At 37.4% G+C, this 15,431-nt stretch overlaps 2 protein-coding genes across 3 annotated transcripts; one reads left to right on the top strand and one right to left on the bottom strand.

Annotated features, from left to right (window-relative positions):
• The first annotated feature begins 84 nt into the window (after positions 1-84).
• LOC131785416 (fibroblast growth factor 16-like) lies at positions 85-5,128 on the top strand. The gene is made up of 4 exons (XM_059102301.2): positions 85-159; positions 434-633; positions 3,606-3,709; positions 4,391-5,128. The coding sequence occupies exons 2-4, from the start codon at positions 489-491 to the stop codon at positions 4,841-4,843; spliced, it is 702 nt and encodes a 233-aa protein (XP_058958284.2). The 5' UTR covers positions 85-159; positions 434-488; the 3' UTR covers positions 4,844-5,128.
• A 451-nt stretch (positions 5,129-5,579) lies between these two features.
• Positions 5,580-14,397, bottom strand: LOC131785417 (uncharacterized). 2 transcript variants are annotated; one of them, XM_066161291.1, is made up of 16 exons: positions 14,357-14,397; positions 13,642-13,681; positions 13,225-13,327; positions 12,393-12,580; positions 11,875-12,042; positions 11,318-11,456; positions 10,989-11,161; positions 10,577-10,816; positions 10,135-10,311; positions 9,223-9,420; positions 8,677-8,853; positions 7,954-8,133; positions 7,382-7,583; positions 6,984-7,044; positions 6,384-6,552; positions 5,580-5,965 (listed from the first exon to the last, which is right to left on the bottom strand). In XM_066161291.1, exons 3-16 carry the CDS (start codon positions 13,272-13,274, stop codon positions 5,853-5,855), a joined length of 2,235 nt encoding a protein of 744 aa, XP_066017388.1. In that variant the 5' UTR covers positions 13,275-13,327; positions 13,642-13,681; positions 14,357-14,397; the 3' UTR covers positions 5,580-5,852. The 2 variants fall into 2 exon arrangements, with proteins under 2 accessions (XP_066017388.1, XP_058958286.2); XM_059102303.2 differs by lacking the exon at positions 14,357-14,397 and having other exon boundaries at positions 13,642-13,790.
• Positions 14,398-15,431: the final 1,034 nt, after the last annotated feature.

Genomic DNA, 15,431 nt, shown 5'->3' with positions numbered 1-15,431 from the left:
TGCCAGATTATTTAAGCTGTGTACTTTGTGGACTAATGATCTTATTTTTGTATTCTGCGAACTGATCAAAGTTCAACAAAGTGGTTCGGTTTTCGTCGTTGTACAGCTTCCCTTCTCCGTCACTGAGTTATTCAAATCCTGAATTGTTTACATTTATAGGTAGGTTACTTTGCTACTTCGTTCGCACAGGTGATCACTTTACAATAACGATCATTGAGAGTCTTAATGTTAACAGCAAGAAAAGAACAAAAACAACAGCGGTTTACCACGAAGCGAGGAAACAATAAAACCTTTGTATCTCGAGTAGTCACTCAAATCTCCAGTCATTTCATTGGCCACAGTCATATGAAACGGAAACAATTTCGCATACGTTAATTCATCATTATTTTATATTTTGGTTGATGGCGGTATCCATCACGAATCTTCCTCGCAGGTCGTTATGACTGACAAGTAAAGACTGCGTGTAAATTTTCGAGGTAGGATTCGATATGGCTGGTCCAAAGTCTTCTCTGACTTTTTCCTCGCTCCAAAAATACACGCGGAAACGACAGCTGTATGCAAAAAACGGATTTTACATCGCGATTAACGCAACTGGCGAGGTGACAGGCACTAGCGACGAAAGCTGTTTAAACGGTGAGGAAAATTTATTCATAGATGATAGAATTTTGTTGAACATGTATTATGCTGCTTTTAATGTTATTTTGGGAATCGAATATTACTTCCCAATATAATTTGAAGCCTATATTTGCGAAATTCTGACAAGAAGCCAGGGTCCGCAATGAATCAATAATTACAAACTCTTCTGGTGAGGCTAAATATTCCAATATTACGAATGCAGTAAACACTGAACATTTGAAATATTATTGCGACTTTACTCCTTTTGCCTACATAAATCAAAATTAATATTTCATTCTTTATAAATACCTTTCAATTTTGCTTTTTAGAACGAAGGGGAATGTTCTTCGAATAACTTTTTAGCCCAAATGTTATTCTTGGTCTACAAGAATAAAACATTTTTATTAATCTGCGGTTAGCGACATTTACAAGCTATAGGAAGGCAAATGAAAAGTGTACATCTTGCGTTGAAAATACCAAATTTTGCCTGCATAAAAATGACTGTGTTTCAGAGAAAAACATGATTCATTCAGTATCTTTAATGTTTACGAGTTCAGCACGAAATGAATTTTCCACCGTATGTTTGCACCTAAAGATATTCGTTGTTTTGTTTTAATATTCAACAAGAAAGATACCGCTTTACGGCATATTCATTATGTTTCTACTCTATTTTGACTCTATGTTTTCAAAGAATTAATACTGAATATCTTGGATTTATTTTTTATATAAGTAAAGTGAGATTAAGATTTTGTTTGGACGCATATAAATGAGCGTTCTGCGTAATCTATTGATACTGTAAATATATGTTATTTGCCGGCTGGGAGGTCCGTATGGTGAAAAACTGTGACCGAGGTCTTGAAAATACTGCCCGAGGCCGTAGGCCGAGGGCAGCATTTTCAAGACCGAGGTCACAGTTTTTCACCATACGGACCGACCCTTAGCCGGTAAATAACATATTTATTGTTTTTGAACTTGACGAAATTCTTTCCGAAAGAACCCGAATGATTTATGGCCGTAAATACGGCAAGATCTTCCATAAACTGAACAATTTTTGAGTGAGTAAATGGTAGTTAAAACAGAGGTGATGCAAATTTAAGAGAGATGCCTCAGCGAAACATTTTCATTTCCGTAACGATAAAGGTGATTTAAAAGGCTTCCAAACAAACTTTAATTAAGTCCAAACATTATTTTTACAAGTATCTGTCACAATCTGACACCTGTCAATTAGAGAGCGCGCAAGAAAAAAAAAAGCGTAGGAACATTTGAAAACCAACAGTTTTCTTCAAAATCAGTTAATGATCTAATGGAAAGTATTATTCACTCTCATCGACCATTCATTCATGTACGAAGATTTACCTCTGTTCATTAAGTAAACGGCGAGGAAAGTAATTGTGAGTAAATTCAATTTTTTATTTTGAAGTTGTGAGAGTTTGCTCGTTTGTTTGCTGTAATGGCGTGTTTAACTCTGATCTTTCCTTCACAAAAACTAAATTCGAACGGCACACTCCAACGAGACACAAGAGGATGTAATGCGACCTTTTCTCAAAAAATTTCTTCAATTTCTGTTGTGCAATTTAAGGTACAAATGTCCAAATTGAACGGAATTGGAAAGACTCACCAGGAGCGTATATTTGTTGTAGAACTTAAATAAAAACTTCGCTCGCTCTTTCACTATGAACAAATTGCTCGAGAAAATTCAGATATTAAATGAATGAAAGTTCCATCGTTCAGTTTAACTGTAACCAAATACCTCGCGTTTCAACTTTCTGGGTACTTTTTGTGAACGATTAAAATTAATTCCAGACGGTTTTTAGGCCGCTTGTCAACCAACGTAATGACACTATTGTTTATACAAATTCATTCTGAAACCAATATTTTTCTGTCAACCAAAGTGATTTGATAGAAAGAAAAGAGAGGATTCATAAGTTATTTATCGGCTTGAGGTAGTGACCGAAGTGTTTGCTTAAAAATACTGCCCAGCCGGAAAACGAGGTATATTTATGAAAAATGACAACGAAAGTTGGGATGTACTCGGCGACTCACGAAAGCGTTACCGTGGCCCGTGGGCAGAGATAGGAAAATACTGACCGGGTAAAGAACCAATCAGATTGCAAGATTCGTTACCGTGCCCTCTAAAAAAACAATAAATGAAGTTATTTTCATGCTAAAGAAATATCTGTCGAGTATGATACTTAGTTGTAGATTTCAACAAATTGAAAAAAAAACAGATTTATGGTCAAGAAAAAAAGAAAAAACTTCCAATGGCACAGGTTTGTGTAAACGTGTCTGCAATGACTGTGTCTAAAGCATCTTTTAACAGGAAAGAGTAATCCTGCATGAGAACATAACTCAAAATGCAATCGACTTCAGCTCTTTAAGTGACCTGTGGTTGGCATCATAAAGATCCGTTCGGACAAGCAAAGTTACTTTTCACTACTAGCCTAAGGATTGGTTTATAAAAGTACTGCAGTGTAAATTTTAATCACTGATGCATCATTGCCTTTTTGTAACGCGGTAAAAAGTCAGCTGCCAATCTTAGTACTACTTCAGTCCGTACGTGATCGTTACCCGAACGAGGAGTTCACCCAAAAGGTACATGAAAGGCAAGAGAATCGGTAATAAATGAGGTTTAGCGAAAGATAAGGTAAATTATCAATGAACCATAAAATTGTTTACCTCTTTGAACCAAAGCACCTTTCTGTTCCATAACAAGCTATTTTTAGGAATGCGGTGTTTTAATGCGACCACTTTGTAGGAGCACATGGAATGATTTAGGAAAGGGTTAGCCATTTTTAGGTCAACAATGTTAAAAATTTAGCTTTCGTGACGGAGTATTAGCGTGAACCCTCTGCTGAGTAAGAATCTCCATCACAACACTCCTTCCCCCCTCCTCGAAAAAAAACAAAACAAAACAAAACAAAACAAAGCCCGTAATATCACAACTGTTTTCATCATTTGATACATATCGTACAAAATGTGTTTTCCCTTAGCGGTTTTGCAGTTTCTCTCTATTGGACCTGACCTCATCGCCATCTGGGGACTGAAGGCTAAAAAATATCTGGCAGTAGACAACAAAGGGAAAATCTTTGCTACGGTGAGTCAAGTCAAATAACTTTCGGTAGAGAAGCCGCTGACCGTTTGTTTTATCAAGCAATTTTAATCTTGGATTGTTAGTGGTTTTCTGTTTTATTCGTTCATTCGTTGGCTTGTTTTGTTGTACTTTTATAAATTTCTACTTTTTTTTTCTCAAATTTTCTTTTGAATTTATTCTTGTTTTTCTAAAGATATGTTTCTGCAGTTTTGATTCATATCCCTCTCATGACATGAGGAGTCATGATCAGTAACAATGAAACTGGTGTGCTTAAAGCTGAGATTATCCGAGGCATCAGCCCGTTTTCTGGAGCAGAGGGCCAAATATTTTTTAATAATCCTGAATTAAAGTTATTTCATAGAAACTTTTACTTTTACTTTTACCTATGTTTCCTACTTTTTAAAATCTATTACCATCTATTGCATTTACTGATTCGTTGGAATCATTTCATGCAAATAAATTAATTTAAACAAACAGAATTTGGGAACAATGATTCGCCTAGTTAAAAAAAAAAAAAGAAAAAAACAGCAAAAGGTGAAGAACAACTTAAAAAGCACCTAGGATAGTTACGGTTGGAAAAGATTTTAGAGGTGTTATTTTAAAAAAAACTATTGAGGACTCGCCACTTATTAGACACCCATAGCGCTTTCCTGAACTATTACATTTCTTTCTATTTACCTTCAGGAAGCTGAGAGAAAAGAATGCGTATTTCGAGAGTTCTTTGGAAAAAACTTTTACAATATTTTTCGCACGTGTCACTCAGACGCAGACGGTAAGGGTTGGTACCTATCCGTAGACGAGAATGGCAGAATAACCGCTGAGAAAGTTTCTTACAGTGATGAGCCGAGACTTCATTTTATCGTTAAAACACTCAAGGATCAAGAAGAGAATGAAGTTAAGGAAAAAGATCCTGCTGACACGTTGAAAAGCCAAAATAGCAACAAGAGATGTGATAAGAAAACTGCTAAGGACTTTGGGCTTCCCTCCTCAGAAATCGTGTGGATCATGCAGCAACCTTACCATTTTGAGGGTAGCATGTCAAGCACGCCCAGCCCCCCAAGCTCTTCGTGTGTTTCTGGCAGTTCGGCTTCCACTGGAGAATGGACTGGATCGGGCGAATACTCCACCTCGGTATGATTAGTGGTGACGAGAAGTACAGCTCGTTTCATAATCGAGTAGGAGAAAGTTTAACTGAGTGGTTAAATGACAGTGTGGCTGAGCTTTGAATGGGGGAATTGACCTCACGAAACACTAGTATTTCACTCAGAAAATGTTATGTACGAATGAGGCTTATTTTATATACCCTGGAACAGGGAAAACTTAGAACTGGACAGAAAAAATGTCATCTTATGATCACGTTGCACAGGAACCCCATGTAACTTTATTGAATTAGCTCCTTCGTTTTCAAACCCCCAGTTATTCTGATAATCATCAAAATGTTGAATGAAAGAAAGTCCTTGCTATTCTTAATATAAGAACTTGACTACGTCAAAAAAGTAAATTATTACTCCGTTTTCTTCCGTTATATCACCGAGTTATATTTCGAAAGTTTTATCGTTCTAATAAGGGCGGAGAAAGGTAATGACAAAACAGTTTTCCTTAACTAATATGGAGGATTGATTTCTTTGCTTAGATCGCTCAGTTTCTAACATACTTTAGTCTGCTAACAGAAGCTTTGAAGCAGAAACTTATCACTGGGCAATAATTGATGAATTGGTAGCCTGATAAATATTTATATAGTGTATTTAAGAATCTTTGAATTATTTGAACAGTCGACGGTATTCAGATATGTATATTTTTAGCTCTAAAATCAGAAGGAATGTTTTAATCCTTGTGACTCAGTTATATGAAAATATAATCATCGTGATTGACTTACAACTTAATGCGATGTCATATAAAACTGCTCTGGTATATCAAATAGAACTATTTTCTGCCCATATTAAGTACCCCAAGTAGCCACATTTCGCTGACCCGAAAAATTAGTTCTTAGCAGAATTACGATATCTTGCATGCGTTTACCCGGCAATGGGTCCATAGTAGTATAACAGAGGACCTCTGAGATTACAGTCTCACTTATGGTGGATTATTTCGATTTAGTGAGCCAACGCTCTGTATACATTGTCATACGCTCTTGGGATCCAGATGATCAGCATGTATGGCATTTGCGGCGGCACTTTGTCCGAACCCACTTGCTTGTCTTGCAGCTTCCCTGCTTTGCCCAAATCTTGCACATCACATGACCATCAGAGCAAACTCGAGCTTTGTTCAAGAAATTCAGAGATACCAAATGATCAATAAGATAAAACAAGGAATAGCCCAGACCATTTCGGTTCATCTCTCAGGGTGTGTTTAATAGTGTGAAAAGTATTTTGAATAGCGAAGGTCTAAAGCAGGCTTACCCCGACTAAGATTTTGGATGAATCCACGGTGGCATTTGAAAATTCCTCTTTCCCAGTCTGCTGTTTACCAATCCAGACGAGGAATTGTTAAAAATATGTATCCTGATACGTAAGAAAAGGATAAGAAAATGGAACCGGAACTCTTACGTTGAAGCTGAACGACTTATACTTCTCAGAAAGTGCGTAAAAAAGACGACAGAGAAAAGTAATCATTAACTATATGCACATTCACAAAGAAAGCGATACACTCAGAAGCCAATTCTAAAGTGAAATTATACCTTTCTTTAGACTGCAATTCGTAGCAGAGCATCGTCGTAAAGAAAGAGGCTTTGCTCGCCCAGCGCAAGCTGTCTCATTCAGTGGCTTGTTGTCACTCTTGGAGCAAAACACTCTTCTTATCTGATGACCATGCCCACAAGTCCTGGAGCATCTGCTCCACGAGCTCACCTTTAAAGGAGAAATGTTAGTCGAAAGTTCTTTCAAAATGCAACGGGTGGGAAGTATCTTTCCTATGGAATTTCGAATGACGAACAATTGGATTCGTATTCAAAACGCGATCAGTAGGTCCTTCGACTACAAGTTTAATGTTGCAACTAGCCAATTCTGTTCCTGAGTCAAGAAGTGGGGAGAAACACTCCACATTTATTTCCTGCTCTAGCCGTTTCCTTTGTGCTTTACAACAGAATAGATCACAGTCAAGGCTTCGCTTTTTGATATATATATATATATATATGAATACGTATTATATATCTTTTGTTTTCTCATCAAAAAAAGACACTTGTTTGATAAGAGATCAAAAGGCGTATATATTTCTTTTTTTTTTTTCAAATTGCGACGTTTTTGAAAAGGGGCGTATATTTTTCTTTATTTTTACTCACCCTCCAAACGGGTGCCACTGAAACATTGGTGTTTCTTCTTGGACAAGAATTAGTGTTGCACCTAATTTAATGAAAAGAAAAGGATGCACCTAAGCATAATCTCCATAACAAATTCTTGAAAATTATCTTGTAATAAAAATGACAAATTGGAGAGAAATCAACTTTCTGTATAATATACAGGCTTAGATCTCTATGATAATCAAAGAAGTTCGGGTCTAATAATTCCTTTCCACATCATTTAACACAAGCTCACCGAGCGAAACTTCTTTCCAAAATAAATGTGTCCAAGAACAATCAGAGTGATGCAATCATTCAATCAATAAAAATTTTCCACAGATTCTGTTATTATCAATCTTAATTTTTACAATAAAGATATAATTAAATTGTCGTTTCCATACCTCTTTCTGGTGATTGGAGGCTCTTCTTTACACAGTTTCCAGGAGGTAGAAATCATATCCTTCCCAGCACAAATCTTCTTTCGCCGCTGAATTCCACCTCCACAGCTTTTGCTGCAATCCCCCCAATCCTCTACGTGCCATTTGTATTGAGTGGGGCATGGGTTAAAGCTGCAGTCTTCCCACGCTAAAGGCGGTGGATTGTCTACAAAGTATGGATATATTTTAAGACGCAATCTCTCTAAAAGCGGCTCGTCGCATTTCGGTTCCAAAGGATCGATTTCTTTCACATTTTGCTCATAGATCTGTCTCATTCTAAAAGTAATCGAAACAACCTTGCTTTTTCGAAATAATGCAAAGTATTTTTTTCTGAGCGAAAATCCCCTCACTGCGCAAAGGTCGGTCCATTTTTAAGAGCGCTGATCATCAAAAATTGCGCAAATTACCGTGATCGTTTTTTGGCAAAACTCTTGTTATATTACAGTTTGACACCCACCTCGCCATTGCTGCCATGACCGTAAATATTCAGCTTTTAATCCTGGTACATAGTCAGATATGATAAGAAATAGCCTCACCCTCGCAAAAAGATTCGTCCACCTCATTCTGTTCGTCCATTCCAAAACACAGGGTCTTTCTATTTCGTTTCCCTCCACCGCAGGAGACAGAACAATCACCCCACTCTTCTGCACGCCACTGATAGTTTTCCTTCTTCTCTTTCTTTATCTCCACTTCGCTCCTTTTGTAATTTTTTAGTTCTGTATGACGAGAACGAGTGAATCATTAGTTACGCATAACAATTTTATTTTTGTTTGATATGTAGACAGCTGTCAAATTTACCTCTGTAGTATTATAGAGACTAAGAATTCGTTACCAAGTTTCCTTCATATTAGAGTAAACGTACTCATCCATAACAGGAGATAGAGGACGGTGGGTCAATTGTGGTCCACCATAAATATTTTGCCATCGGTATTTGGGGCTTAGGAAGGGAAACAAATATACGTAGCGGGAATAGACCATGAGAGCAAAGAGCGTAAGAAAGAAATGAAGTAGAAGAGTAAACCACGGCAGTGAGTGGAAGAAAGCTTCATCTGTTACCTCATCCGAGGGCTCATGAACGATAGTATCGTGCGTGTAATAATAAGAATAAGAATGAAAAAATAGCTTGGAGGGTTCCCTTCGTTTTGCGCATAAAAGATCTCCTATCGTGGCGTTCTCGATGATGGTGAATTTATGCTTTGTATCAAGCGAAAAAATCAGACAGCCTTTAATTCATAACGCACAATACTGGTGTGACATACCTTTCTTACAAATATAGCTGCGATCCATATCACATCGATCAGAGCCCCAGCCTTTTCGGTTTAGCATCAGGGTACAGTCCAATCCAAAGCGAGGCTCTCCTGGATTCCAAGCAGAGTAAACGACATCTGTATCATCAGGCCAGATGAAATTACCTCTACTAGGGCTGTACTTTGCACCTGTGCGTAGAAAACGAAATTAAATGAATAAATTTTATTTTTCACATAGACTTGTACGTGGTGGGCTGTTTTGAACAGATGATTTACAACAACTATCAAGCAATCATTTGTATTATTTTCTGTTAGTCTTCGTGTTTTGTTTTAACTAATCGTCTCATTTGCGCTTTATCAGTCTCCCGCTTCTATTTCTTGTGTTTGTCTGAGTTGCACAAATATTTGGTTTTATTGTTTTTTCTCCTTCCTCTTTTTTCAGATCGTCATCGACCTCGCTTAAATATATTTAATAAAGCCAGCAGATACATCATTTCCATAAATAACTCTGTGGTCTAAACGTAATTGAAATCCTTCTATGACTATTTTTTTTTTTACCTAGCCAATAAAATATATTGTTAAGCTGTTTTTTCTCCAGTTCTGCTCTCAAAAAAGTTTCTTCCTCTGTACTTCTCAATGTTAGGATCCCTGCCCCTTGATCTAAACATTTATTACTTGCTTCCTGCAGACTTGTTCTGGCCAAGTTTATTTGATAACAGGCATCGTGATAAGAAATCCAGCCCTTTGGACAGGAATCTGTAGAAAAAGGGATAATCGACAAATCATGGCAACCAAGTGAATTTGTGTGGATGAATACATAAAACAACATAATAGCGTAAGGGTGTCTACTTGCCTAGTGAATAGGTAACTAATGGTTGTTTGCCAGAGGGTCCATAACTGACTCACTGACTAACCGTGGGACCTACCCAGATGGTAAATTGCCTGGCCAACCGATTCAAACTCATTTACTGCTGGCTAAAACTACTTTCCTACTCTGTTCAAAAGTATTGGTGTCTCAGTTAATGGATAAATTCATCAAAAATTTTCCTCAACTCAATTTTTTTCCTATTAGTTATTTACTTAAGAGGCATGTAGTTCATAAGTTGTTATAATCATTTAAGGATTTGCCTAAAAATTAGCAACAGCTGCATTTGAACTTGACCGAAAACCATCTTTCAATTCACCAATCCATCGATCAATCCATCAATCCCCCCACCCGATCTGCCCTCTCTGTCAAACAATCTGTTCAATCAAGCGTTCATCTATCCAGCCATCCATCATTCATCCATCCGTCCATACAACCATCCATTTACCCAATCCATTCATCCTCATTTTTTTACTCACCCACGCACTCGCCGTCTCACGCATACACGCATCCAGCCGCTCAATGAATCATTCACTTCATTAGTCTTTCTTAATTCATTCATTTAATGAATATGTTACAAATGAGAAGTAAAATACAAAAGTTACCACACTGTTTTCCGTAACATCTGCGATATTTTGCCGGTAACTTCGTTTCACTGCAATATTCGGAGGATGTTCGATTCCGGTCACTCTTGGCACAATACACGTCTCTCGTCTGATTGCCGGAGCCACATGGAATAGAGCAGTCATCCCATTTTCCCGTGTGCCACATGTATGGATAATCTTTTGGAGTTACAGAGATAAGAAATAACATGTGATAAGCATAAGAAACCAAACCTTCTAATACCAACACAAAAGTTGTTCCCGTTGTTACTCCTTTGCCCTACCATGCCACAAAGGAGCGTTTGAAAACTTAATTAGGACCCGTCCAGTGATTTATGGCATAGGTACTACTGAAATATCAACGTCATATATGGCACAATAACCTGACGAATGTATACAATTTTGAAATATTGAGACGCAGTAACATATTAATTACGTTACTAACCTGGACATCCATACATGGTGTTAATCATCAAGATATCACTTGGTGTGGGATATTTTCTTTGGCCAATCTTGTCCTGATACTTTGGATCCTTGGTCTTTATTGTAGTCAGATAATATCTTCGGTTATGGTTCAGCTTTGCAAAGTAGTCTTTTCCGTAGTGCATAATACTCAAGTAATCGTATTTGACCTTTAACGTGTCCTGGGAGCCATGGTAATACTTCTTGAATTGGTCTGATCTACCTGCGCGAGCGAGATAAAAATAAAAAAATAACCAAGATTTTTGGGTCCTTGAAAAAGGGAATCCTGTTGCTTTTGTTATTGGTACTTTTCCTTGTTTGTTTGATAGTTGATTATTAGTCACTTGCAATAATGTTTGGTAGGTTAGGAACCTTAAATTCAATTTATATCCTACCTGGTAGAATATTTTCCCAAAGTATTTGTACGTATTTGTCTCTGTCGGGTCTAGACTGGGTGTGCCATAAGCCAAGGGCGTGCCCCACTTCATGAATGACACTGCCAGGTGGGCAATGATCTCCCAACTTAATTGGTTGGTAACTACCAATTCGACCAATAGAAGATGCGCATCTGCATAAAAAAATCAATTGGATATCATTTTCTTTCCACACTCGTCTTACAATTTCCTAATAATTCAAACAGTAGATCAGTATTTGCCTTCGCGTTTAAAAATCTAGAGTGAGTTCTTTCATAATCCTAACGAGTTCTTTAAAATGCTTTAGCTACCTACGGCTCCGAGGGTCCTTCTCCCTGTATAACTCCACCCAGTCTCTGTGACCAGCTTTCTTTGGTACGAACTTGACGCAGGTCTGTTCAAGCCAGTGTCGTATACCGTGGTGAAATCTATCAGCTAAATTATGTCCAACTGTTGACCATTTAAAACAAAAATTTTAGGGATAAGGCTATCAGATGATGTCAATCTGTGAAAGATAGCCAAAAAAACCTGAGATGAAGCACACCGGTTGATATTTACCGGCCTCATCAAAAAGTTGAGGTCGAAATTACCGTGAGACCGCAACCTTTGTTAAAGTATAATGACATTTATGCGCAATTAATAGGCTCACAGGGTATGTGGACATCGTCATTGTGCACTTTAATGATAGCACTGGACGGAGAATAAGTCGAGAAATCGATGCAACTCACGTATCCTGGAAAAATAACCTGTTATTATATGAATTGATCTTCGTTGTAAATGGTGATGTGAACACGACGAATTTTTACATGAAAGGAAGAACTCACACTTAAGCTAGTATATCATTTATTTTTTACTGTTCCGTTCTCACCGAGGTCAGATGGAATGTAATAGGGCACAGTTCTTTCTGGCCAGAGAAAACTCGCTTTCTCCCACACGTCGGCAGCCGCTACGTCTTGATGGAAAGGACTTGTCATGGCTCTCTGCAACTTGGTTAGAAGGATATCACCCTCAAAGTCCTCTGCTGAAGCGATTTTCCCTGTAAAAGACAGAAAAAACAAGCAATCTAATAAGTGAACAAAGCAAAGCAAGTCTTAACGTATTTTTTATTTAAAAAAAACAGTTTTATTGCAAAATGACCATTTTTTTTTCAATCTATGAAAGGAATTAGTCCTTTGCTGGTCTTCTGCCGCACTTGTTTAAGGTTAAGTCAATGAGACTATGAAAAAGATGTAAACTAATATTCTCATTAGATCCTAAAGTTTCCTATGTGCTTTGAATATGATGCAATTTCCAAGCAGGCTCGGTGCTTCGTAATCGGTACGTTTCTGCTATTTTAATTGTTATTATGTTCTTCCTTTTGTTTTGCTTCGTTTTATTCACATCAACCTCTTATTTTGTAGACGTTTATAGCTTCGTGGCCTCCTTCTCCTTCAAAACATTCCAGCGACTCTCCATGCGCTTTAAAACTCTCTTGAAGCCTGGGACCCGCCACGCATTCGCCGCCATTACGAACTGCGAAATATCTGTATTCTTTGTTCTGCGCGACTTCGGCACATTTTGTAACGGAATCAACTCTGGAGAGAAAAGAGCGCAATGACCAGCTGACCAAGTAATTTGACCAACGATTAAGTCTTCCTAAGGACTTTTGACGCCAGGGCTAGAAGTTTTCTTGAGATTATCGTTTACTTATATTTGCAAGAGACTGAATATTACTGTAATGTAAAAAATATTTCCATATACTCTTTTCTTTTCAGAGATTCTGTCAGTTGGCAGTTTGTGCCCTTTTGCGTGTTTACAAGTTATCTGCGATGACCTAAATTTGCAGTATGTTCAACATTAAACCAGAAGACAGTGACTCTAGCTGTTGAAAAAATTACGAAGAACCAAATTGCAGTCATTGCGTTTTGCAATAGACACGTTGTGTACCTGATAAAACACTTCACGACTGACCGTTTTGAAAAGACCCGTAGACATCACTCAGATAACTCTTGCTGGCATGCTATATCCGCTTGACATCACAGGTTACAAATTTAAAATCAAAGTAATGCGTGTAACCGTTTCAAGCGCGGAAATAGTTATTTCAAGGCAGTTTTTATTTAATTTGTTGGGACGATGGAATGATTCTCCAACATCACTTACAAAGCACAAAGAAGAAAAAACCCTTCAATTAAGGAGACACCTCAACAAGGATTCCAGAAAATAGGTTAAAATTTATCACCTGTCCCAGTATAGTCCTTCTAATCCGCTATGATGACCCTCTAAACTCATTACTTTTGACGTGTCATTTTCTGGAAGATTCCAACAACCCAGGCTATCGTAACCTTTAAGATAAAAAACATTTTTGCAACTTTGAAATATGACCTTGACACTTAAGAGAATAGACCTGCTACAGGCCAGGTCACCAAGCATATAACGGGAAAATGGACTTAAAAGATATGAAAATCTTTAGGCCATTTTAAGAAATAAACACACTTGAAGGTTTTTCAAAGATCTATTTGTATGTCTGTCAGAAACGGAACTGGCTTGAACTAGCTTGAAGCAGCTTGTTCTCGAAAATACAAGGCTTGAAACAACAAAGGAGTTTACGGCCTAGCAGTCGAAAACAGAAAAATCACTGAGAGGTATTTCATCTTACCAAGTTTGTTACCAGTGTCACCGGTTGCCACCAGAACAAGCTGGAAAAGTGAAACACATAGAGCGAAGATCATTTGGATCTGTTGTCCCAGGAAACTGAGTGAGCTTTCAAAATGTTACGTTCGAAAAACAAACTCTTCACCGTGCACATGAAGATTGTCACTTTCAAAATTTGTCTGTGATGAATAAATAATGCTATGTTTTCATAGGATGAACGGTAACCAAAGCTTTAGTTTGACCTGTAAAGTCACTAATAGGCTACCTGTAGTGCTAACTTGCATATATTGAAAGTCATGATACACAGGTCATCAGCTAGGTATGACCTGCTCCATTTCGCTATCGCTGAAAAGTGTACCGACTTATGATGTTTGTCAACAGTTTCCTCTGAGGAAAAATTTATTGACGAATAATTTTTTACTTCTTCTGACGGATTACTTTTGATATATTTAAAGTTCTAAAGAGGCCGCTACTTTCGCTAACTTTTTTGCCTCGAAGAGCAAGGGCAAGTTTGATTCCTCTAAGCCGTAAGTTTTTTTTCCTATCAAAAAGGATTCGCGATATCCAAACTGATACAGTTACTAGATAATTTCCTAGAATTTGCAATTTTCCATCCATGTTCTTATGTTACTTTTTTCTTGTAAAGATTATGCGTCATTATATTTTTACTATACTAAATGTGGTGATTTAACCTTATGAAATAATCTATTGCTTCATACGTTTACTTAATTTTAGGTGAAGAGTAGTCGATCAGGTACAGTGCCATGTCATCATCATGTCATTATGAACCATTCACGTTGTCTGCGATTAGATGATTTACGTTAATCGAAATATGTAAATCTCGATCATTATACAGGCTTCTGTAGTTAATCATCGAAATAAGTTTATTACTGAAGAAATTGGACAACCTTCGGATAAGGCAAACTCTTCAAAGTATACATTCGTTCTTCAAAATCTCCATGGGAACCACTCTTTTGGTCATTTCAGTGACATTACAACCTGTTGATACGAATTAGTGAATTTCTGGCATTGACTTAAAACCAGTAATGGATAATAGACATATGGCATTTTTTTAATTGAATAAGCGTTCTCGTTCTCGGAGACATCCTTGGAACCGTCTTGCTCCCGAACAAGAAATCTTGCACATGAAAAATGTGCCGTGGCTATGAATAGAAAGATGACTAAAGCCCTGGGGTCTCTCGAGGAAAGTGCATAAAACAACAGCGTAATGCACATCATTCACATAAATCTCTTAAGATCAAGTTTGCCTCGGTATGTTCTCCACCAGTTAAATGCTTTTCCTAAATATAGAAAAGGACCGTGTGTAAGTAACGTATCATTTTAATGTGTGACCACTAAATGAGAGTATTAGTAGACACAACATGATAATACGTGACTCAAAATCACTGATAAAGGAAAGAAGCATCAGAAAATTACTTTTCTTGTAAATCGTAATGTGTTTGTAAAATGAGATATAATTTGTTCACTTGTTCTCACTTAATATTTTACTATAACATAAAAACTGTACTTATAAAACACCGAACGTTTCCTCAGCTGTGTTCGGCAGGATCTTATCGAAAAAATGAATGATAAGGGTTTATCGTTTGACTTTCACCGATTTTGTACAATGTCGAATTACAAAAGACTTTAGACTTTCACTCTGCTATCAGTGAACATTTAATTAAAGAAAAAAATAATAACCTCAATATCACGCACTTACTCACCAATCCTTTGTTAGAGCGTGGCTTCCGCGCTCTCTGCTTTGTTTCCTAGGCAATGGTTTAAAAAAAAACA

Source organism: Pocillopora verrucosa, chromosome 14 (genome assembly GCF_036669915.1).
Source record: "Pocillopora verrucosa isolate sample1 chromosome 14, ASM3666991v2, whole genome shotgun sequence".
In the NCBI taxonomy this organism is placed as follows: domain Eukaryota; kingdom Metazoa; phylum Cnidaria; class Anthozoa; order Scleractinia; family Pocilloporidae; genus Pocillopora; species Pocillopora verrucosa.
Note: the sequence above shows the minus strand (reverse complement) of the source record. Positions and strands in the feature narration are given on the sequence as shown.

Excerpts from the sequence above, each read along its gene's own strand:
- LOC131785416 (XM_059102301.2), top strand. The coding sequence starts at position 489 with ATGGCTGGTCCAAAGTCTTCTCTGACTTTTTCCTCGCTCCAAAAATAC. Across the intron at positions 634-3,605 it reads CGACGAAAGCTGTTTAAACG|CGGTTTTGCAGTTTCTCTCT; the intron begins GTGAGGAAAATT and ends GTTTTCCCTTAG. Across the intron at positions 3,710-4,390 it reads AAGGGAAAATCTTTGCTACG|GAAGCTGAGAGAAAAGAATG; the intron begins GTGAGTCAAGTC and ends ATTTACCTTCAG.
- LOC131785417 (XM_059102303.2), bottom strand. The coding sequence starts at position 13,714 with ATGATCTTCGCTCTATGTGTTTCACTTTTCCAGCTTGTTCTGGTGGCA. Across the intron at positions 12,581-13,224 it reads GAAGGACTATACTGGGACAG|AGTTGATTCCGTTACAAAAT; the intron begins GTGATAAATTTT and ends TTTTCTCTCCAG. Across the intron at positions 8,134-8,676 it reads CAGCTATATTTGTAAGAAAG|AACTAAAAAATTACAAAAGG; the intron begins GTATGTCACACC and ends CTCGTCATACAG.